The 22,531-nt window shown below is 37.3% G+C and overlaps 3 protein-coding genes across 6 annotated transcripts in view; 2 read left to right on the top strand and 1 right to left on the bottom strand.

Moving 5' to 3' along the window:
- LOC108145793 overlaps positions 1-22,531 on the bottom strand; it is a 126,636-nt gene that overhangs the window by 92,247 nt on the left and 11,858 nt on the right. For 3 of the 4 annotated variants that reach the window (XM_017271364.2, XM_017271363.2, XM_017271366.2), the window contains exon 2: positions 557-669. The gene's annotated coding sequence lies outside the window, so the exon portion shown is untranslated. Of the gene's footprint in view, positions 1-556; positions 670-21,803; positions 21,823-22,531 lie in introns of those variants that run through there. The other variant, XM_041707930.1, reaches the window with a different exon arrangement.
- On the top strand, positions 19,480-20,187 carry LOC108145796 (eukaryotic translation initiation factor 5A-like). Its single transcript, XM_017271371.2, has one exon. It carries the CDS (start codon positions 19,607-19,609, stop codon positions 20,096-20,098), a length of 492 nt encoding a protein of 163 aa, XP_017126860.1. The 5' UTR covers positions 19,480-19,606; the 3' UTR covers positions 20,099-20,187.
- On the top strand, positions 20,717-21,750 carry LOC108145795. Its single transcript, XM_017271369.2, has one exon. It carries the CDS (start codon positions 20,734-20,736, stop codon positions 21,307-21,309), a length of 576 nt encoding a protein of 191 aa, XP_017126858.1. The 5' UTR covers positions 20,717-20,733; the 3' UTR covers positions 21,310-21,750.

The raw sequence follows: 22,531 nt of genomic DNA on the forward strand, positions 1-22,531 counted from the left end.
TACCTGTACCAAGTCTTTGGAAATGGAAATATTATATATTTTTTTTTGTTTTTTATTTGATTATTTTTGAAATTAACAACAACATCTAAAGGTTTAATTAAAGATCAAACCATAATAAACTTCAATATAACTCATTTTAAACAAAAATCATTGTCATTATACATTTAATTTGAATATGATATTTTAAATTGTTAAACAAATAGCTAGATCTTAATTTTAACTATCAATATTTAGTTAAATCTTAAATTCATTGATTTTAAAGGACAAGAGAATCTTTTTCTAGCGTACTAGCAATGTGATCATGACCTTGAAGTTGGCCTACTTCTAATTGGTTATGATTTCCACTATTTAACACGCTTTTCTTCAATTGAAAGCTCGAGACCAGACTCCAATGCATGCAACGTCACTCAATGAACTCTCTTAATTAACCCATTACGCTACTCAAAATCTCACATGACAGCAACAGATTGAGAGATATGGATGGAAGCTGCAAATAAACCCATCTGCATTGAGCAGCAAAAGCCATGGCAAAGTTAATTAACCGACAATTACTCACATAATCGAGTGTGAAAAGCGCGCAAATTGTGCGAAAGTCGAAATTCATTGAACATTCAGTGAGCTTGCGGCGTACACATCCAATCCATTCGATGCCATTCAATTCACTTTTGGCTAAAACGAGATAAAAGAGAGGCAAAGGCAGAGATAAATAAATGCGTGTTAAAACAAATAAGCAAAATGATGTGAAAATGCTTTGAACGGAGCGGAAAAGGAGTTTGACTAATGACAGCAACAACAACAGTGCATGGCCAAATGGAAATTGGGGAAATTGTTCACCAATGTTTTGGTATTAGCACTTGGCACAGACAAAGATATACGCTCGAAATTGCATAATGGAAAGCCAAGTCAACCGCAGAAACCGAGGCATAAGCCATCAACTTTTACCCGGCAACATTTGCTTAGCAACATTTTGGATACCCTGGCAGGGGGTATCATAAATTTGATGGCAAACCCCAAATCAATTTCCTACTCCATATAGTTTTTATGCATATTTATTAGAAAATCAATGAATAAAGCCGCCAAAACGTTATTGTTTTATATTGAGATTTATCCGTTATTTTGTATATCAGATATTTTTATGTCATTAGACTGTATGCTGTTTTAATTATATTTCGATTAGTATTTTTATACCCTTGCAGAGGGTATTATAATTTCAGTCAGAAGTTTGCAACGCAGTGAAGGAGACATCTCCGACCCTATAAAGTATATATATTCTTGATCAGCATCACTAGGCGAGTCGATCTAGCCATGTCCGTCTGTCCGTCCGTCTGTCCGTCTGTCCGTCCGTTTATATGCAAACTAGTCTCTCAGTTTTAAAGCTATCTGCATGAAACTTTCCCAAAAGCTGTCTTTCTATTGCAGGTAGTATATAAGTCGGAACGAGCCGGATCGGACGACTATAGCATATAGCTCCCATAGGAACAATCGGAAAAATAAATGAAAAAAAATTATAACTTTGCTGTTTTTTATTTTTTGTTTAGTTCTTCGACATTTAGTAATGGTTAAATATTTCCGATTTACGGTTTAAATTTCATCAAAATCGGACGACTATAGCATATAGCTCCCATAGGAACAATCGGAAAAATAAATGAAAAAAAATTATAACTTTGCTGTTTTTTAATTCTTCGTTTAGTTCTTCGACATTTAGTAATGGTTAAATATTTCCGATTTACGTTTTAAATTTCATCAAAATCGGACGACTATAGCATATAGCTCCCATAGGAACAATCGGAAAAATAAATGAAAAAAAATTATTACTTTTCTGTTTTTTAATTTTTTGTTTAGTTCTTCGACATTTAGTAATGGTTAAATATTTTCGATTTACGGTTTAAATTTCATCAAAGTCGGACGACTATATCATATAGGTCCCATAGGAACAATCGGAGAAATAAATGAAAAAAAATTATAACTTTTCTGTTTTTTAATTTTTTGTTTAGTTCTTCGACATATGGAAATGTTTAATTATTTCAGAATTATGGTTTAAATTTTATCAAAATCGGACGTCTATATCATATAGCTCCCATAGAACTAATAAAAATATATAAAATAACTATCTAATAATTGAGCTGCAAATCATCATAGCTTCACTGTTTTTCAGTAAATACTCAAGTAAATCATAATTTAAATGTTTTCAAAAGTATTTAATTCATGCAATAGCTGCAAGGGTATATGATCTTCGGCTTGCCGAAGTTTGCTTTCTTTCTTGTTGGTTCATATATCAACCTGCCTTTGAGATTTTTATTCTATTTGGTATAAGTTCTTTATGTAAATGTCATATGAACCAATTGGTAAACTTTTGTGATTTCAATTATTTTTGTTATAAATACTTCTGTTAATGTCAGGTAAGGTGGCATGTTCAAGGTATTCTGTTCTTATGTCATTCACTTTCTATACTTTACCTAAGCAGTGTGTATTTTTTAATAAATTATCTTGATATTCAGTGATATTCAAGGGTATATTTCACTTCGAGTTCCGAGGATTCCTGTTTACTTCCTTGGCCTTTTTTATGGCAACCTTTCGCTAGGCACCGCCGCAACCTCGGAGCTATCTCCAGTGATAAATCAGCTGCACCGCCGAAAACCCCCGAGAAAACAGTCAAATACTCGCCAACAAAACTCCCACAAACTTCGACTATTGCACGACATTTTTTTGGTGCAGTTTTGACCGAGGGCGTCTCGCATAACAATTCATTATCATTAATTATATTTGCACTCAAATTGCACAAACGGAAAACGAGAGGGAAACCCAAAAATCGCCGACGACGAGCTGGGCATAAAAAATTGAACAATGTCGATTAAATTGAAAACAATTTTACGCTGCAAAATTTCAATATTTCCCGTCATTTGCCGTTAGGCTCAACGTTAAAACAGCATTCCCGACCCAAAACTAAAAAAACAAAACACTATCAAAACTCTAGAGTGGAAAAGAGAGGCAAAATATGGCTCATAAAGCATCGAACATCAACAACAAAAATCGGCAACAACAATTTATTGGTCGCATTAACCTCAGCGAACTCTCTCACTTTTCTGGACCTCCCCGGGGGGTGGTGGGTGGTTGGGAGGTGCGGGGGGCCAGTCAATCGATGCGAGTTGTGAAAATATCATTTACAGGCAATTTGTAAAAAAGCAACAACAGCAGCAGTAAAATAACTGCAAGCTCAGTGAAATTTGCACGAACAAAAAAAAAAAGGAAAAAAAAAAACAAAAAACAAAAAATCAAAAACAAATGAACGGCGATTTACTTTAACAAACAACCAAAAACAAAAAAGGGGGCAAGTAAAGGGGGGCAGCAGGGTATCTGTGGTCAAGTTGTTAAAGTCGGAAATGGGCACAAACGCCGATCGTCAGCGGCCGACAACAGCAACAACGACGACGATAACGTCTCCAGGCGATAATTGGATCCCTTTCCCAGTCGCTCATAGAGTTAAGAGTGTAAAAGGGGTTTTGGATGAAAATACTCACAGCTAAGGTGGAAATTCAATATACCTTTTTTTTGGTTGAGTGGGAAATTTTCTTGTTGGACTCTAAAAGATTTTGACACATGCCAGAGGTGATGAATACTAACAAAGAACTGTTTAAAAGTACATGGTAAGAAATATAAGAGCTATAAAGAATACAAACTAAATTAATGCATCAAATATGGGTCCTAAGCAAAGCAACATATTTCTCAATATTTACCAAAAACTCTAATAGAAACAATATTAAAATTGTATTTATTAAATTAATTGCATGTCTATAGCTAAAGCTTCAACTACACTCCTTTATATGTAGATGGTAAAATATACACAATAAGAATTAAATATAAATTAATTCGTCAAATATGAGTTGTACTAGCAGAGTTCATCATATATACCTAAAATCCTTTTAAAAACATTATTAAAATTTGAGTTATTCAATTCATTAAATGTCTACCTAAAGCTTCAACTGTACTCCCTTATAGCCCATCCATTTAGTTTTATATAAATTCCTTCAAGTAATTCTAGTACCCTTTATTTAAAGCACCCAATACCTAAAACATTCTCCACTTATCCAACGGTCTCATAACTCTTTTGTTTGCATTGCTTTTTTTTTTGCCGCCAAAATGAAATTCAAGACAAAAGTGCAAAAAGCAGATGCGGAACAAACTGAAATTCTGTCAGGTGAGACGCAAATGCAACATTTTCGGCTGCCTTTTCAAAAACAAAAGAAAGAAAATGAAAATAAAACCTGAGATCAAGAGCTTTCACAGAACTCTCGCCCGAACAAAGAAAAACAGAGACATTAATTCGAATACTTCGTGAGAAAAAGAACAAACTTGAAAAAAAGAGATTTAAACCGAAACCCACATGAGTTCATTAACGAAACTCAAACGAAAGTGAAAGAGGAAGAGTGGCAGGCGGCAGAGAGAAATGCATTCGAAATGCAATAGAAAGTGAAATGCGTTGGAAAAACAAAACCGTCGTCGGCTACGGAAAATCTCTTCCAAATGAGCCGCAAGATGCTGGCGATATGTGTTATGGACAGACCCAAGCCCCTCCCTCTTTACTATTACCCCCCTATGCCAACTCCCATGACCTTGTTCGCAAATTCTGTTGACGTACATCGAACATGGGTGCCACCAAACTATCCACATCGACATTCGCATCCACCAAACAAGACACCATCCTTGGCGCTTTTCCAGCCGATTGCCATCAAGAAATATTTGAGATTCACTTTCGGAGCCGGCAAAGGCAGTAGAAATGCACCGAAAGGCAGTAAAAACAATGCCTGGTAGCCGCGCATTGACAACTCATAGATAAAATGCTTTTCTTTAACTATGACGCGACTTCCAACTGCGACGGCCTCTTCTCAATGGCTGCAAAACAATGACAAACTCTGCTTCTGCAACTGGAAAGTGGAAACACACGACGAAAGCCACCAAACACACTCGAAAAAAGATGAGTGCACATTTTTCTATGCTCTACATTTCATAACTTATTCCCACATCAATACACATACAATGATAAAGAAATAAAAGCTATTATTTTAAATTTTTTAAGACAAAGGCCAAACACAAAAGCAGAAACTGATAAAGCAGAGTGAAAAAATTACTCATTTCGAATAAATATACATTTTAAAGCAGCTTTAATTGAAGAAAAAACTATCAGTTCTGATTTTTCCAGCTTGAATTATTTAGTTACATAAAAGACTTGATAATTACTATTTTACCAGTTCTTGATTACGTTTTTAACGCGAATTCTTTAGACTCTGAAATAAATAGGGGCACAGCGAGTGAGAATATATACATACTTGGTTGATAAGCCGATTCCAAAATTCGCAACACCCTCCAGTGAGTGCATGAGAAAATTGTCGTCAACTTGTTGGGGATGTGTGGGCTGGCATTCGGCACTTGGCGCTCAGTATGCGAGGCACCAAAGACTCGACTGAAATGCCATAGATTCGATTTTGATAAAATGCCAAGCAACAAGTTGGGAGCGAAAGAAAGAAAAAGTGAGAATCGGGGGGAAAGATGCGGGGCTAATAAGGGGAAAGGAGATGGCGCAGGCGCGAAACGCCAGGCGATAAATCTTCCAAACTTACTTTTGCCATTGCAGTCGCAGAAAATGAACAGAGGAAACGAGAGTAAGCAGGCGAAATACTTGCAGTTAAGAGTGCAAAATCGTGGAAAATGCGTAAGAGACATATACAGTTGGTGTCTGTCTGTGACGATAATTGGGCCAAAACAAATGCTTCGGGCACCGGCAGGTCGAGTTGGTAATTGATATGTTTACAGCTCTATTTTATTCGCAACTCAATTAAACCCGCGTCAAGCTGCGACAAGCCATAAACCGAGGAAGACAATCCAACAATTAGAGTCTCGATTTGTATCTATTTTGGTTTGGTTATGGTTTTGGCTTGTGATCGGTTCACTTTCGTTTTCGTTTTCCATTTCTATTTCGATTGGAAGTGTGAAAGGTTCACAGCGCACTGGTGATCTTCAGGTGGTCTCTTTTGATTTTGTTGTGACTGCTTCTCGTTTTGGTTACGGCTAATGAAACCAAAGTGATCTTCAACTTGCAGATACGATCACTCGATGGCATCATTGGGTGATCAACCAACGACAAGTTGAAGTGATCTTTCTTCAAGCGATAAGATCAACTGGGCTAAAATGTCTGCGATTGATCAGTGACAACTAATTGACAGGTTTGCTGGAGTTGAAGATAGTGTCGAAATCAGCGGATTATAGGTGATCGCTAGATTGCAGAAATGTCGGTCTTGGGTTAAGGATTGAACTGCTTTGGTTGGGAAACTTCTAAAATATTCAATGACTTTTTCATAGACACATCTTTTACTAAACGGATGTAAATATAACACCATTACCTTACTTAACCATTAACCTTAAAGGCTTTTAGCAATCTTCGATTACATTTTTAAATTATACCTCTTTTGACACATTAATTTATATACCAGTCCCTAATTAAACAATATGCAAATGCTGTTTTAAGATTTAATTGAATTCTAGCCCCGCTTTATGAACCAAACTTCATTTTTTTACCGATCTCTTGCTCCCAATTTGCTTTTAATTGGCCAACCTAAATTGCTCAATATCAAGTTTTTCCTTTGTTTTTAGGTCACCGCCTGGTTTCGATTATGTAAAAGTCCTCGCATATGAAAAACAAGCCGAGATGAATGGCTGCTTGTTTGACAGACTAACTGAGTGACTGCCTGAACTGAACCGACTCACATATACGTATGTCTTAATGGGAGGGGGCACCCTAGATATTGTGGCTCATAAAGGCGGGAAAAAGCAACAGAGTAACTTCACCCGGAGCAATTAAAAAGGCATCAAGGCGCAGTGCAAACAAAAAATAAACAGAAACTAGTTTATTCCGAGCGACATGGACTCCAAAGCTCAAATTGAAATTGGGATACTTGTTGGAATTTTTGGCGAGGATCAGAGGAGTCACAGCTGGAGCTGGCAAAGTCTTAGCCAAAGCGTGTCCCCGGCATCTCGAAAATGTTCGTTAATTGTGCAAAATGCAACTTTGCTATTGTCACACAGATCGGGACTTTTACTTTGGCAGGCTTAACAAACATTGGACTTCCTGTGCCTCATCAAAACCGCAAGAGACATGCAACATGCAATCGGCTTTTGTTGTTTCGGTTTGTTTTTCTCTAATGATTAATTGACTTTTGCACCCAAAACACGTTCGATCTTTTTTTGATCTTTGCTTCCTTTGGTGGCCACCTCGCCACCATTTTTTCTCTTCGTCTTTGTTCAATTGGAAAATTGCTCTTTTAATTTCCACCGACATTTCTGGCGGATCGTGTTTGGTATAAATATTTATGCATTTTGCCAAATGTGCATCTCTGCAACCGTTTTTGGAGATGGCAACGTGAGAGATCTTGTTGAACTGTAAATGCTTCGTTCTATTGAATTTATTTTTTTATAATATATATTGTCTTTTATTTTTGTGCAAGCAAATAAACATTGAAATTGGAGATATTTTTTATCATCGCTAATCCAAATTAAATTTTTATTTGTCTTTTCTGCGTGTGATTTTTTAACAGTGTTGGCAAATGCATTTTGATCACCGACGATACTTCACTATAGTAAGAAATATCCTGACGTGTCACGCCTACATCTCCAGATAAACTCACTTAGCTCATTGTTTATGACGTTTATCATTGAGTCCGGGATCCAAAAGAGTCATGTGTGTGGCTGGTTTTTGTTTGCCCCAACTTCAGTCCCAGTTTGCCGTGGTTTGTTTCGGCTTGTTCGTGTGATTAATTTATTGTTCAATACAATTGCGTATGAATTATTGAGATAGCGTCAGAAAATGACATGCAACGGCCGCCGACGTCGCTGCCTCAGGTGTCTTACCAAATCTCCCCAACTCTCCTCAGTAGATCTTATTGTCTGATCCCAAGGCTGGGAAAAGCAAACGCAATTCGAACCTCTCTTTGTGGATATGTTCGCCGAAATATACACAATATACAATAAAGATAAAAAAAAAAATAAAAAAAACACCCGAAAAAAGTGCATTTCATAAATGCATCTAGCAGATACTAGAAACTCGAACCAACAGTTCGCATTGTGTGAGCTTTTTTGTTCATATCGCACGCGCACTTTCACATTGGGTGAAACCATTGGCCGAAAGTGTAACTCTCAACGGTTAATCATGGGGGTTAAGGTTACCTTTTGAGTTGGAGCCTGAACTTGAGATGGAGTTTATGTGATTAGTTAGGTGAAATCGTTTTAAATGAACGATATTTGGGTCAGGTGTATATACTTCATACCCACTCCCACAGAAAACTTCTTTTTGAATAACAGCTGGACAAATACATACTCCCCAGACACCCACTCGTGTGTCCTTTCTGAATGTCAATTTTGAGCATAAACCCCACTCTTTAGGAGTCAAAGTTCCGTTTGTGAACTCTCCTTTTTATGGATCTCTGACACGCACACTATATGAACTTTTTTCACTATCGTAAAGCGGGAATTTATCTATCGTTTAGAGGTTTGTCAAGGATAGTTTTGTGAGTCCTAACATATTAGGTATAATCAATTAATTTAACTAGAATATTATTTTGAATAGGCAAATACTTCAAGTTTTAATTTCAAACCTTTCCTGCCGTCAAAAAGAGTATTTAAAATTCACATTATTATACCTCCAAAAATTGTATTTGATCTGGGCTGCTAAAATTCGCGGCCATCGCGTGTTTGGGCCAAGTTTAAAAAACGAAAACACAAAAAAGAAGCCGGCGGCAGCGACGTTTGTTGTGTAGCTTGTAACTGTTGTTATTTTTCATTGCGACTGCTGTTTGTTACCCCCGAAAATTAGCCGGTTAAAGGTGGTGGTGGTGGGCAGACGTTGAATTTTAATTAGCACCACTTGTGTGTCTGGCCCGCAGTCGCAGGGGGCGTGCCCCGCCCATAAATACTGTGAGCGAAAATTTAACACATTTCAAACGCACGATCAGCAGGGAGCAACACCGCAGACCTTTTATAATTGCGGAAAATATTATACCCCTTTTATTGGCGATTTTCCAATGGGTGAAAGTTCAACGACCTGCCGGCAGGTGGCGCCTCACTCAGTTTTGTCTACTTTTTTTTGATGAGGAGTGCATGCAATTTGCATTGTTAATTTTGCATTTTTGGTTTTTGCCTCTTTTGTTTGAGTGGTAATTAAATAGTCATAAATCAGACAACCGCAGCGAAATAAAACAACAAACCGTTTTGGCATGCGAGGGCGGCATTCGATTGAAAGTATTAAAAATTGCATTTAATGACACTTGTACGAAGTGAAACTAAAGTGGATGAAGCGAAGGAAAGCGTCTGGAAATTTTCAATAGAAAATTGGCAGCACATGCAGGTGAAATTCAGAGCAAATTTACCTTGGATAATAAATTGGTTGGTTGTTAAAGTAAACATTTAAAACAAATCCAGAGGGACATTTAATTGAAGTACTTGGTGGATCTTTAATTTAAATACTAGAAATGTATATAAAAACTTCCCACTTCAATTTGGCAACATTCAGTGCTAAGTTTTTCCTCCCCAAAAAATCATTAACATTCCGCGTGAACATTTACAACATGGCGCTGAACAAACAACTCTCCAAATGCCTTTCCTCGATTCCACCGCTGCAATTGGCACTGCCCAAGTCATTTGCGTCTTGTTTGTTCGGCCCGCGGCTCGACAGTCTCCATTAAGAATGCAATTTGCAAAAGATCACCACCAACTAACGGACCAACTGAAAAACCACCGCCAATCTGCACCACCAAAAACTGAGTGAGTATAGCTGCAGGTTCCGTTCCTGTGCGGAAAGCCACTTGACAAGTTGTTTTATTAATTTGTCAAGACATTTTGGGCTGATGGGTGAAATTTGTGGTCGCAGAAGTGGAGATGAGTTGACGGCGGCAGGTGAAAATTAGAGAATCACCAAGAAGATGAAGCTGGGAGAAAAAAAGCGGCAAAAAATTGGTTGAAAAAGTAAGTCAAATTGTGCGTATGCATAAGGAGAACTTGAAGTCCGAGGTTTTCTCTCTGCTTTCTTTACTTTTCCATTAGCCTAAATTTGTTTCGTTATTTATTATATGATTAACTTTTCTCTCAACTTTTCTGGTCATACCATAATAAATTAAAGATTTGAAATCGAAACTGGCAAAGAACTTTAATGCAGCATAATTAAATTCTCAGCTTTCACTTTAAGATCTAGCCATTTTATTGAAAATTACCTTTTTGGCTATGGCCTCACATTTTTATAGGGGTAAGGTCACTCTTTTTTATTTTTATTTTATTTTTTTAGTTACTACCTATCGGGAATGTTTAGAATTCCTGAAATAACTGATTGATTAGTTTGATATAGTAACAGACTCCAAGATGTTTTGTCACATTTTTTTTACTCTTTTTTTTAAATTACTACGTATCTTTAAAAACTTTTTAATTAACAAATGTGTAAATAACTTGTTCTTAAGTTTGGTAGGGTAACAGACTTTAAAATGTTAAAACTTTTAGTATACTTGGACGCACTATGCATAAAATAGGCGCCACAAATCTCATGAGCGGGTGTACATTTGACGGCGAAATTACATGATATAAATTTCATTTCGCTCGCCGAAAAAAAAGGCAAATTTCAAATTTGTTTTGGCCAAGGCAAACAGACAAGGAGACGACCGCTGACTGCTGACCAGTGACAGTAGCCATCGCCATACCGCCCACTGCATCGCCCCCTGTTGCAGTGGTGCAGTTGCAACATAGCATGTTGCTTCTGTTTCCACGCCGGCGACAAGTGAATGTTGGCTCAACGGAGACGGAGCAGACACCCGCATTGATTTTTTGGCCCCCGACTTTTCCCCCATCAACTCCTCCAATTCCGATTCCAACTTGACTCCCACCTGCTCCTTTGCCGCCAGTCTGGCATTTTTATTTTCATTTCCATTTCATTGGACTCTCTCTGCGGACGGGCGGCTTTAATGAGTTGATTTCTGTCTCGTTTGGAAAATTGCAGTCTCCGTCGTCTGGGGCTCAAACTACAAGGTGAAAAGTCCGCCGTTGTTTGAGGAGGTAAGGTTAATGTTAATGTTAATGACGTTTTTAAGCGACATGACGTGATGCGGCCACTACTGCTAGTTGCTAGTTGCTGGTTGCCAGTTGTGATTGCCGCTGCTTCTGTAAGGCAATTTTAATTAATTAAACTGATTGTTTCGATGGCAGACCCTCAGAAAGTACTGACAAATCATTAACATGGCAATAGATAATCGCAAACGATCGGCAATCACTCAATGAATGAAACTTTGAATAGGAGCTAATTTAAATAGGCAAATTGGCTTTCGGTGTTTAACAACGAAAAAAAAGAGATAATCTCAAAAATGCAACTGTGCTGTCTTTATAAATGCATTGTGTTAAATTTTAAAAATAATTGAACAACACTTTATTATTAAAGCTGCATAAACAGGAGGGCTGTTAAACCTATTACTATGAATTGAAATGTGTATCGGTGAGCAAGCGAGTGTGCCCAAAGTTTAATCAATTTTGTTTGAATGTGCAAACAGGATACCCCTCCATCAAACCAGTGATTGTAAGTTTTCCTGAATGTGGGAAAACTTGAATGGTTTCATATGACGCCGGCCGGTTCATATGTGTATTCCTCCCTGGAAAATGCATTAAAGCAAAGTCAAAGTCATTGGTCCTGCCGCCCCTTCTCCTTTTCATATCAATGTCATGAACTGACAGCTGGCAAAAGTTTCCCCCCTCACCTCCTTGGAAAATAAAATGCATTGTCAGAGAGTGTCGACTAATTTTTATTGATTTTGGCTTTGCATGCACTTGTTTGGCGCAACTTGAATAATAAATGGATGGTTTTTCCTTTCCCCACTTTGCTGAGCCTTGTCTGATGGAAAAACATGGGACCATTCTCGCCATTTATTGCCATGGTAAACGGATTGTGGAACGACGAGTAGGAAACCAGTCTACGACCCACATGAACTTGACCCTCCCCCATTTCCCACTTTTCCCGATGGGGGCATCACTCCAGCCAGTCACTTTGTGATCCACCTCTCTTTTTGTCTGGGGCTATCTATTCAAAACTAATTACACGCTTTAATATGGAAGGGGGCGTGCTTTTCCACCTCATTCTCCTGCGTTTTTCCCTGCACCATTAGTCAGCTGTTTTGGGCGAGTAAATGCAGTCATGGATACGTTTTTCCTTTTTCTGTTTTTCCTCGCCGTTATTATGAGTACTCTCGAGCGCAGTGCGAATGCACTTATCATCTGTGTTTTCCTAACGGTGCCACCAACGAAAAGTGGGAGTGGTGGAATGCCAACACCCTCAACATTCAATTAGAACTCGATTTTTGATCGATAAACGGAGTTGGAGGTGCGACCAAGCCAGAACTTTAATTACTTAATTTCGAAAATTAATTTAAGGTGCGGTATGGATATGAAAACTTTAATAACTCCATTTGGTGTTGACGAAATAAGTTTACATTATTGGCATACTATTAAGCTGTTCAATTATGGTTTATATAAAAAAAATTAAAGTCACTGGGCCATTAACAATATCTTGTTTTATTGAAATTCTTGAATTTTGTTTTTGTTCGACTGTGTTTTTCATATTTCCCTTATTTTAGAACTACTTATAAATTTATGAATATATTTGGTAAGATATATAGTTTATATTTCCCTTTTTGTAGAATTGAAATTATTGAAAAATAGTTCAATGAGCTCATATTTTAATATATATTTCCTGATTTAATGAATTCTCTCTCCTCTTTTAATTAATTATAACTTCCCTATACAGTTTCCATTATAAACCAGTTAGCTCACATAATTTATTTGGGAAAAGATAACCTTACCCTCAAAAAAACACCGCATCAACTGGAAGTGCTAATGATGCAACGAATCTTTTTCGCTCGATCTCCGAGATCTGCGCTTAAGATAAACTTATCAAAACTCATTTGCCTCGCGTGTTTCTCTAATTAATTGTAAGCCCCTTCTCGGACAGAGATTATTCAAAACAACTCTTATAAGGGCGAACCCTTTGCGTTCCATTTCGCATCGGATTAAGCAAGCCTGTACAGTGTTAACTGGGTCAATTGGAAAGTAGGTTTGGTTATCTCAGTGGCTCTTATTTTTTTTGGCTTTTATCTGCGATGGGGAAGTGCGTGCCGCGAAGTTGAGTCAAGTGAAGTGGTTGAGTGTTTGGGAGTGTTGGACTGACTGAACTTTTGTGGGCAGACAGGTATGAGATAAATGCGTTTCGGGCGGGAGGAGGAAACGCCGTCAGGTTGATGAATGGATTTGGTTTACTTGGGAACAGGTTGCAGGTTGCCATCGCCGGAGGAAGGAGGCGGCAGAAGGAAAGCTGATTTCGTTCTGGGTGTGCACAGAGTGCCAAAAAATTGAATTATACCCCAGTACTTGAAACGCGAAAGTTCTCTGGAAATTCAACGAAACTTGCCGGCAATATTAAAAATAAAAGTGCAGTTTTAAACTCTTAAAAAAACTTTCACAAGCTTAAGTTCTTCGAAATATTTGAATTATGCTCCCTCCTCAAGTAATTTTGTAATTTTTTTTTATGGAAAAATAGGGGCGCATTTAACTGACATTGAATTTAATTTTTAACTTAACCTATCATATTTTCCTTGAAGATTTATCTCTGCCTCTATCCCAACTTCTGTAAGAAAATATCTTAACAAGGTGTATTAACTCATTGACTTCTTGCTGAAAAGCACCCACAAGAAATGGTTGTCTTACGTTTTGCTTGGCTCAAAGCCAAACCCATTAAAATCATGGCACCAGCTTGACTTTGGTAATGAAATATTCAAATGACAACCAACCGAGTTGGGCAAGACCTCATAGCATAGGAAAATATTTCAATTTTTAGTGCTAATTGCGTGCCAAGAGCATTGGACAGCCAAAGCGGAACGACCCTGAGTGGGGCCATATTGGATATCGAATATTGATCGGGTTGGGAGCAGTCTTTAACTGCAATTTGAGTTTTGTATGATTAAACTAGGGATTTTATGGAGAGTGTACAAATACATGAGTGATATATCAAACTTGATGTTCAAAGAAATATAGATATGAATGCCATTCAACGCTTCACTGGCAGTCCAACCAAGGGGCAATTTTAAAGTGCAACATTTAATTGCGTGCCGTGGGGAAATGTGGGTGGCATATGGCGGAAAAGCGTGGGCGTGCATGCCATTGCTCAATGAGAAGAGACGGAAAAAGACAAACAGACCCCTTATGGAGTGCCCAAACATAAATAAAAATTTAACAGAGTTTTGACAGTTAACAGACGGAAAGTGCAGTGGCCATTGACAAAGTCGGGAAATACACGGGTTAAGGGGGAAACTCTATAGGAGGAGGAGCGCCACAAGTGACCATTAAAAACAATTGAGGCGCCACAAAAAAAAAATGGAAATACAAAAAATAAACGAGAGGGAAGCCACTGCTTGATGACTCCATTAAAATAGCAAACGCTGCGTGGGTTTGCCCCCATCAACGAGTTTTCAAAAAAAAAAAAAAAAAAAAAAAAAAACGGACAGTGGAAAACTCTGCAGCATAAGGTTAAAGGCTCAGCCATTTCCCCACCTCTCCACCATCTTATTTGCATCCTTGCAGTTTTCCCATAGCTGGGCCGCCAAAAGGAAATTAATTTATATGAAAACAGTTTTTTCCGCTGGCCAACTTTTTGTTTTTGGGGCCATGGGAAGCAGGAAAAGCGGCACTGCGTGGAAGTTTTTCTATTCGCTCTTTCCATTTCCATTTTTTTTCCAATGCACATTGTTTGCAAAAATTGTTTTTTGCTGCCGGCTCGTGTTTTGTTTTTATAATGAATTGGTTTTGCTGCTTCTTAAAGTTTAATTTGAGCTTTCTTTGGTTGTTGATATTGTTTTCGCTATTATTGTAAACTGGTTTGCGCCTAATTGAGACATAACTGTTGTTTTTAATGCATTTAACATTTTCCTTGGGAATTATGTCAGTTGGCTAAGCAGCAAAAGAGGCGGTGGAAAAACGAGGGAGTGGTCTCTGAATTGGTTTGCAGTTTCTTCCTTATGTTGTTTGGATATGTTGCCAACAGCACGCATTATGCGCCCAGGAAAAGGGGGAGTTGGGAAAGTGGGCGGGGAGCGGTTGGTAAGGGTGTGGTTGGGTAGCAGTTATGGGAACGAGGGAACATTGCACAAAAATGCATTAATTTGTTGTGTATTGTTCGTTAATATGAGATATCATTTGCTTGCTTTTAAATGAGGTCGGAAATTACTCAATGAATTTGTTGCCTAACTTAAGAAATTTAATTAATTTAGGTACGAAAATTATTTAACTTAACAAGTTTTATTCATGACAAGATTGAAAATAAGGATATCCGCTGTGTGTTATGTATGTATTCAAATAAAACATTCTATGCATATACTCAAACACAATATCTGCACCCAATTAGTCATCATCGGCTAAAATCCAGTCGAACCGAGTTTCTTTGACGTTCTTTGATAAAGTCCACATTAATCATTTAAGCAATTGCTATAAATAAACGCACCCGTTTCTTATCCGAGACGACATGCATAATGTTTTCAAAACAGTACTTCCAACTTCAGCATGGCATATATGCGGGTTTTGATAATCTTGTTTATTCCCTCTTATTTTTTCCATCTTTCGCTACAATTAAGTGGAATTGTGAGCTGTCAACATATCACAAGTGTATATTTTTATTTGTTCAATTTTCAATTCGCTTGCTTTTTTGTTTCGAACACGACAAACAACTCAAAGTTCTGACATCATGCGCGGTCCGCAAATAGGTTCCCAGGGTTCCAATTAAATTCAGGGAGTGCCCTCGAGCCCGCTTCCCAAAAACTCCACTCGAAAAATCATATTAAATTGTATTAGCAAATTTATTGCATTTAAGCCAAAGACATGACAGCGTATTTCGATGAAAAGGGGGGCGCAAACCACGCACAGGAAAACATGCAAAACCAACACACCTACAAAAAAAAGGGGTTTTGGGTTTCGGGCGCTTTGGAAAACGCAGGAGAGCGCTGGCAGAAATGTCAAATTGGCAGACAAAACAGTTACAAAATTTGAATGGCAGGAAGCGAGAGGAGAAGCGAGGGGGCGGGCAAATGATTGAATGAGCGACTGAGTGAATGAATGCATGATTGAGTGAGTGCCTGTCTGTCCTCCTCTCTTTCAATAAACCCCCCACACACCGGCGCCCCTGGACCAATGCAAATGCTTTCAAATCGTTTGCCAATGCAATTGGCAAACAAGGAAGCAAAACGAGCTGCTGTCAATTCAAAATGATCCGCACAGACAGTTAAAATAAAAAAAATTACAGAGGGGGTGCGAGGTGGAGGCTGATCGCCGGCAAAAGGCAGAGGAGAATCCTCCGCCGCCTAAGCGACGCCAGAAAAATATATAAAAGACTAGAAGCACATAGATTTAACACCGAAGCCCGAAATACCCTGAAAGATGAAACATAGTTGCTTAAAAAAATAATACTTAAAATAACCTAAAAGATATGGTCGGTTGAAAAGATAGTAAATAAAATAAACCTAATATTAAGAAATTTACCAAACAAAGTCTAAAAAATTTGTAATTTCTAGATTTCCTAAAATATATTAATATTTCAGCTCAAAGAAGTTGGGTCGACTAAAATCGAATTTTCGAAATTTGAAAAGCGGAATCGTTTGCCCATTTTTTGCCCACTTTTGCCCACCAATTAGTTTTTTTTGCCCACCTCCAGTTTTGAAAATATGGGAAGTTCGAAAATTTTCGAAGATTTTCGAAAACATAAAAGTTGACTTTTTTAAATTTTTTTTTTTTTAATCGCAAGAGAATCGTTTGCCCATGTTTGCCCACCTTTTAGAATTTTGAAAAAGTAAAAACTTTAAAAAATATTGAACTTTTAAGTTTTCATAACTTTTTACCCAATAAAAAATCATTTGCCGAAGGCAAAAAAACAATTTTTTCGAAAAAATAAAAACTGCCCATGTTTGCCCACCTCTTAAAATTTCAGAATCTAAAAAAAAATTCGTTTGTCCACCTCTTAAAATATGATTTTTCAACAAAAAACGTTTGCCCACCTCTTAAAAATTAATTTTTCCGACAAAAGTCGTTTGCCCACCCCTTAAAAATAGTTTTTTCGAAAAAATAAAAACTGCCCATGTTTGCCCATCTCTTAAAATTTAAGAATTTAAAAAAAAAATCGTTTGCCCACCTCTTAAAAATTAGTTTTTTAACAAAAATCATTTGCCGACGGCTTAAAAATAGCTTTTTTCGACAAAAGTCGTTTGCCCACCCATTAAAAATAGTATTTTCAAAAAAATAAAAGATGCCCATGATTGCCCACCTCTTAAAATTTAAGAATTTAAAAAAAAATCGTTTGCCCACCTCTTAAAAATATGTTTTTTCAACAAAAAACGTTTGCCCACCTCTTAAAAATTAATTTTTCCGACAAAAGTCGTTTGCCCACCCCTTAAAAATAGTTTTTTCGAAAAAATAAAAACTGCCCATGTTTGCCCATCTCTTAAAATTTAAGAATTTAAAAAAAAAATCGTTTGCCCACCTCTTAAAAATTAGTTTTTTAACAAAAATCATATTTTTTTAGTTTTTTAACAAAAATCATATTTTTAAGAGGTGGGCAAACGATTTTTTTTTAAATTCTTAAATTTTAAGAGATGGACAAACATGGGCAGTTTTTATTTTTTCGAAAAAACTATTTTTAAGGGGTGGGCAAACGACTTTTGTCGGAAAAATTAATTTTTAAGAGGTGGGCAAACGTTTTTTGTTGAAAAAACATATTTTTAAGAGGTGGGCAAACGATTTTTTTTAAATTCTTAAATTTTAAGAGGTGGGCAATCATGGGCATCTTTTATTTTTTTGAAAAAACTATTTTTAATGGGTGGGCAAACGACTTTTGTCGAAAAAAGCTATTTTTAAGCCGTCGGCAAATGATTTTTGTTAAAAAACTAATTTTTAAGAGGTGGGCAAACGATTTTTTTTTAAATTCTTAAATTTTAAGAGATGGACAAACATGGGCAGTTTTTATTTTTTCGAAAAAACTATTTTTAAGGGGTGGGCAAACGACTTTTGTCGGAAAAATTAATTTTTAAGAGGTGGGCAAACGTTTTTTGTTGAAAAATCATATTTTAAGAGGTGGACAAACGAATTTTTTTTTAGATTCTGAAATTTTAAGAGGTGGGCAAACATGGGCAGTTTTTATTTTTTCGAAAAAATTGTTTTTTTGCCTTCGGCAAATGATTTTTTATTGGGTAAAAAGTTATGAAAACTTAAAAGTTCAATATTTTTTAAAGTTTTTACTTTTTCAAAATTCTAAAAGGTGGGCAAACATGGGCAAACGATTCTCTTGCGATTAAAAAAAAAAAATTTAAAAAAGTCAACTTTTATGTTTTCGAAAATCTTCGAAAATTTTCGAACTTCCCATATTTTCAAAACTGGAGGTGGGCAAAAAAAACTAATTGGTGGGCAAAAGTGGGCAAAAAATGGGCAAACGATTCCGCTTTTCAAATTTCGAAAATTCGATTTTAGTCGACCCAACTTCTTTGAGCTTAATATTTCCTGCATTTTAGAAAGGTTTTCTTACTTTTGGGCTTTTGTCCTAGAATTTAAAAGAGTAATTACAATTATAGACAAAAATATATAGAAAATTAACCCCTTTGTCAAGTTATTAGAATTACAAATATCTAGTCCTACATTAGACTCTTACTTACTAATTTTAGGTTAAAAACAAAAAATCCCGATCCCCCTTTTAAAGGGTAAATAAAGCAAACACGAACGTGGCAAGAAATTAATGAAAATGCAAATGGGAAGCGACAGTCGAGGAAAAGCTGGAAAACTGTTCGATTCGCAAATAGTGTTGAATTTGTTCAGGTGGTGGCCCACCTCAGACCGTCTGGTCTGGTCTGGTGGTGTGGGTCCAACTCCTAGCTCAGTGGGTCAACGAACTATCCACCGGCCACACCTCATCCAAGCCCAGCTGGAATGACCCACCTTTGATAAACGATTCGAGGCGATTTCATAACTGACCCTGACACGCCCTGTAGAAAGAGAGGGCGAATCAAGTTTAATGATCTCTAATTAATTTGATTCAAGGGTTTTCTTGGCAGAGGGGTTTTTTGTTTGATAAATTGTCGAGATCAGTTTGACTTAATGTGGATAAGAGCTAAGGAATTTGTAAATAATGTTGCTACAATCACAATGGAAATGAAATTCTTAGACGAATAAGTGAAGATCGTTAAAGATTTGAGAAGATTGAGTAACGCTAGCTATATCAATATTTAATATTTTATATATTTTTTTTTGTAAAAGAACTTTGAAGATTCATTTTTCTCAAGGAAATGAATTTATACTATCTGACATTCTTATGTTTTTTCTTTTGCACAAAGAAACCTTTGAATTTCATTTCATTTAAAAACGTATTCTAGGCAAGTGCCTAACAGCTTTGAGTTCAGTTACAAATAACCAAGCGGACGGGAAAGTTAAATCCTTTTTTTTCTATTTTTCAAAGAAAAAGGATAACAAAAAGAAAAACATAAATAAAAATTAGTTACAACAATCCCTAGTCATGGCAGATGATGACGATGCCCAGTTCGATGCCGTTGACTCGGGAGCGTCGAAGACCTTTCCGATGCAGTGCTCGGCATTGCGAAAGAATGGGTTTGTCATGCTGAAGGGACGTCCCTGCAAGATCGTGGATATGTCCACCTCAAAGACGGGTAAACACGGCCATGCCAAGGTCCATCTAGTGGGTGTAGATATTTTTACCCAGAAGAAGTACGAGGACATCTGCCCCTCGACCCACAACATGGATGTGCCGCATGTGAAGCGCGAGGATTACCAGCTAACCGATGTCAGTGACGATGGATTCGTCACTCTGATGGGTGATGATGGGGAAATACGCGAGGATCTAAGGGTTCCGGACGGCGAACTGGGTGGATCTCTACGCTCTGAATTTGAGGGTGGCAAAGACCTCCTTTTGACTGTTTTGACGGCCTGTGGTGAGGAATGCGTCATTGCGATGAAGAACAACACGGGATTGGACAAGGGAGGAGGATGAAGGCGGACAAGGGGACTAAGGAAGGTGGGACTGTGCGGAGTGGTATTTAGATGAAACACCAAACACGATAAATAAAACTCTGGATGCGATATCTTGTCGATTTCATTGGGTTTCATAAATGGGTTTTTAAACCTTAGGTAGCCCTACTTTTTAATGAAAAAAATCTAAAAAATTCGGAGATGACCATTTATGTTAATCTAAATTCATGGTTTTTATGTCTCATCAATAGATTTCAATTAATTTTTTGTGGACTATTAATTGTAAAATTATTGTTTTAAGAAGTGGATTGAGTTTATTTAAGCAAGCAATTTATTCTCACGTCTATAGATGACCAAAGCAATAACAAACATCGTTGTCAATTAATCTTTGTCATTCTATATATCCCACAGTTATTTTTTAAATTGAATCATTTTTTCGTATTAAGTTTTTTTTTTTATATTGTGACTTTAACAATGATCATCATAACATTAACACACATACATTTATTGAATTTTGATATAATTTGCAAAGAGCAAAATTGAAGAACAAAATAAAGATATAAAGTTATATTACAGATGTAACGAGGGGGCCGTTTTGGAGCAGCTGGCCATGCTGGTCCTTTCATTGGAGCTGGATAACCCAACCCACAGTCTAAAATGCCCCAGTTCTGGAAAAATCTTTGGCTTGTTCTAGACTCCCTTACAGATCCACCTAAAAGGTCGCAGGACAGCGTTTTTCGTGAAGTTCCCGCAAGTAGCCGGGGTCTGCAGACTTTTTTGAGTTTGCAAAGAGGCAGGAGACCCAAACGATTGCTGATTCCATCTATAAGCCGCCATGTGTCTTTCTCGCCAAGCACTTTGGAGCACCAGAAAAACCGGAAGTTAATAATGCAGGCAGATACATCGGCCTTTCAGAATTTCGTGCGGGAAATGTACGAGGGATATTACGATCTTGTCATCTCACAGGAGCGAAGAAAACACGGCTTTCAACCAGATCAACAGCTGAACATTCGCAGACTGGGATTCAAGGATCTCGTGCGACTTCAGGCATTGGCCAGTGACTTGTGGAAAAGGATAGACAGGGAACGCAAGCAGAAGTACAAGGAACTGGCCCTGGAAGCACTGCATCGCCGTCGTTTGCGCCTGCCCCCCGATCCCTTTCGAATACCACCACATATCAAAAAATCATCCAACCAGTTGAAGAAAACTAGATCCGTTTTTGTTCGATTTTGAAAAAAAGTGAATAGCAGGAACCAACATGTTAATTTTCCTATTAATACTGTATTTAATTATCACGAAACTTTGTGAGCAAACAACCAAAAACCAAATTTTCGATTATTAAAGAAATGAATTTAATGTTTCTTTAGTAAAAAATTACGTTTACTTTGAGAGCGGGTGGTTATAAATTTAATCTATTGGATTGGCTTGTAAACTTGATTCAATTTGATATGCATCCTATTTTTTCAAAGCTTAGTTAATAAATGCTTCCTACACTCCATAGATGGTTCGAGACTGACCGCAGCTACATTCGATTAGCATACGCAGTACTGTGTCCATATCCGGCCTACGTGTGCATAATTAGCAGCTCTTTAATCCGCCTGCGCTTCCATCTAAAACGTTGGGAAATGCAAAAGGGAAAACATTTTTCTGGCTGAGGAAATCGACGGGGGTCAATATAGGAAATATATAACTATTTAAAACAGGAAGTTCAAAGTGATTTTTCTTACGCCATTTCTATTCATCAAACGTTAGCCGTCTTCAACATACCTGGAACGAAAAACAAATAAATTAATAAAATCAGCAAGTGTATGAATTAAGAAAAGTTTAAAATTTTTATAGATATGCATTACATTTTACAAAGAAATAAGTACACAACATTTTTCCTCTTAACATATACATTAAAAATTATATGCTCTATCAGACCCGCACGACCTATAAATAAAATTGAATTCCCCCGACGGAATTCGCTACCTTTGCGCTCCGCAACAAAACTCCTATCGCAGAACCCCTACCTAAAAATGTCTTAATTCAAAATGTGTCATTTTCCACACCTAAAACGAGGCCAAAAGCGCAGACCAAATCGAAACCACTGCAACTCGAGGCAATTTCCAGCTTTCGGAGAATTTAATTGCATTTTCTGGGCGAGATCAAGGGGTGGGTGGGTGTATAGGTGGCCCGGGGGCGTGGCATTGAACACATTTGTTCACACGTTTTGGGAAAAGAGAAGGCGCCAGGGGAAGTCGATTCGTGTGACATTTTTGTGACATTTTAAATGGATAATTTGTTATTTCCACCTACACACAAAAGCTTAAATGGGTCAGCGATGTGTTACCAAAAAATAACTTTAAGTTCTCAGCATAAATTACTCCTTCTCAGGCATTTTTTCTCCATTTTCCCCTCTGTTTTGGTAACCCAAATTCCCCAATCGAGGACCCCGCCCTGTTGTCCTACTTAT

The sequence above is a fragment of the Drosophila elegans genome, unplaced genomic scaffold, assembly GCF_018152505.1.
Source record: "Drosophila elegans isolate 14027-0461.03 unplaced genomic scaffold, ASM1815250v1 contig_208, whole genome shotgun sequence".
Taxonomy (NCBI): domain Eukaryota; kingdom Metazoa; phylum Arthropoda; class Insecta; order Diptera; family Drosophilidae; genus Drosophila; species Drosophila elegans.

Excerpts from the sequence above, each read along its gene's own strand:
- LOC108145795 (XM_017271369.2), top strand. The coding sequence starts at position 20,734 with ATGCCCCAGTTCTGGAAAAATCTTTGGCTTGTTCTAGACTCCCTTACA.
- LOC108145796 (XM_017271371.2), top strand. The coding sequence starts at position 19,607 with ATGGCAGATGATGACGATGCCCAGTTCGATGCCGTTGACTCGGGAGCG.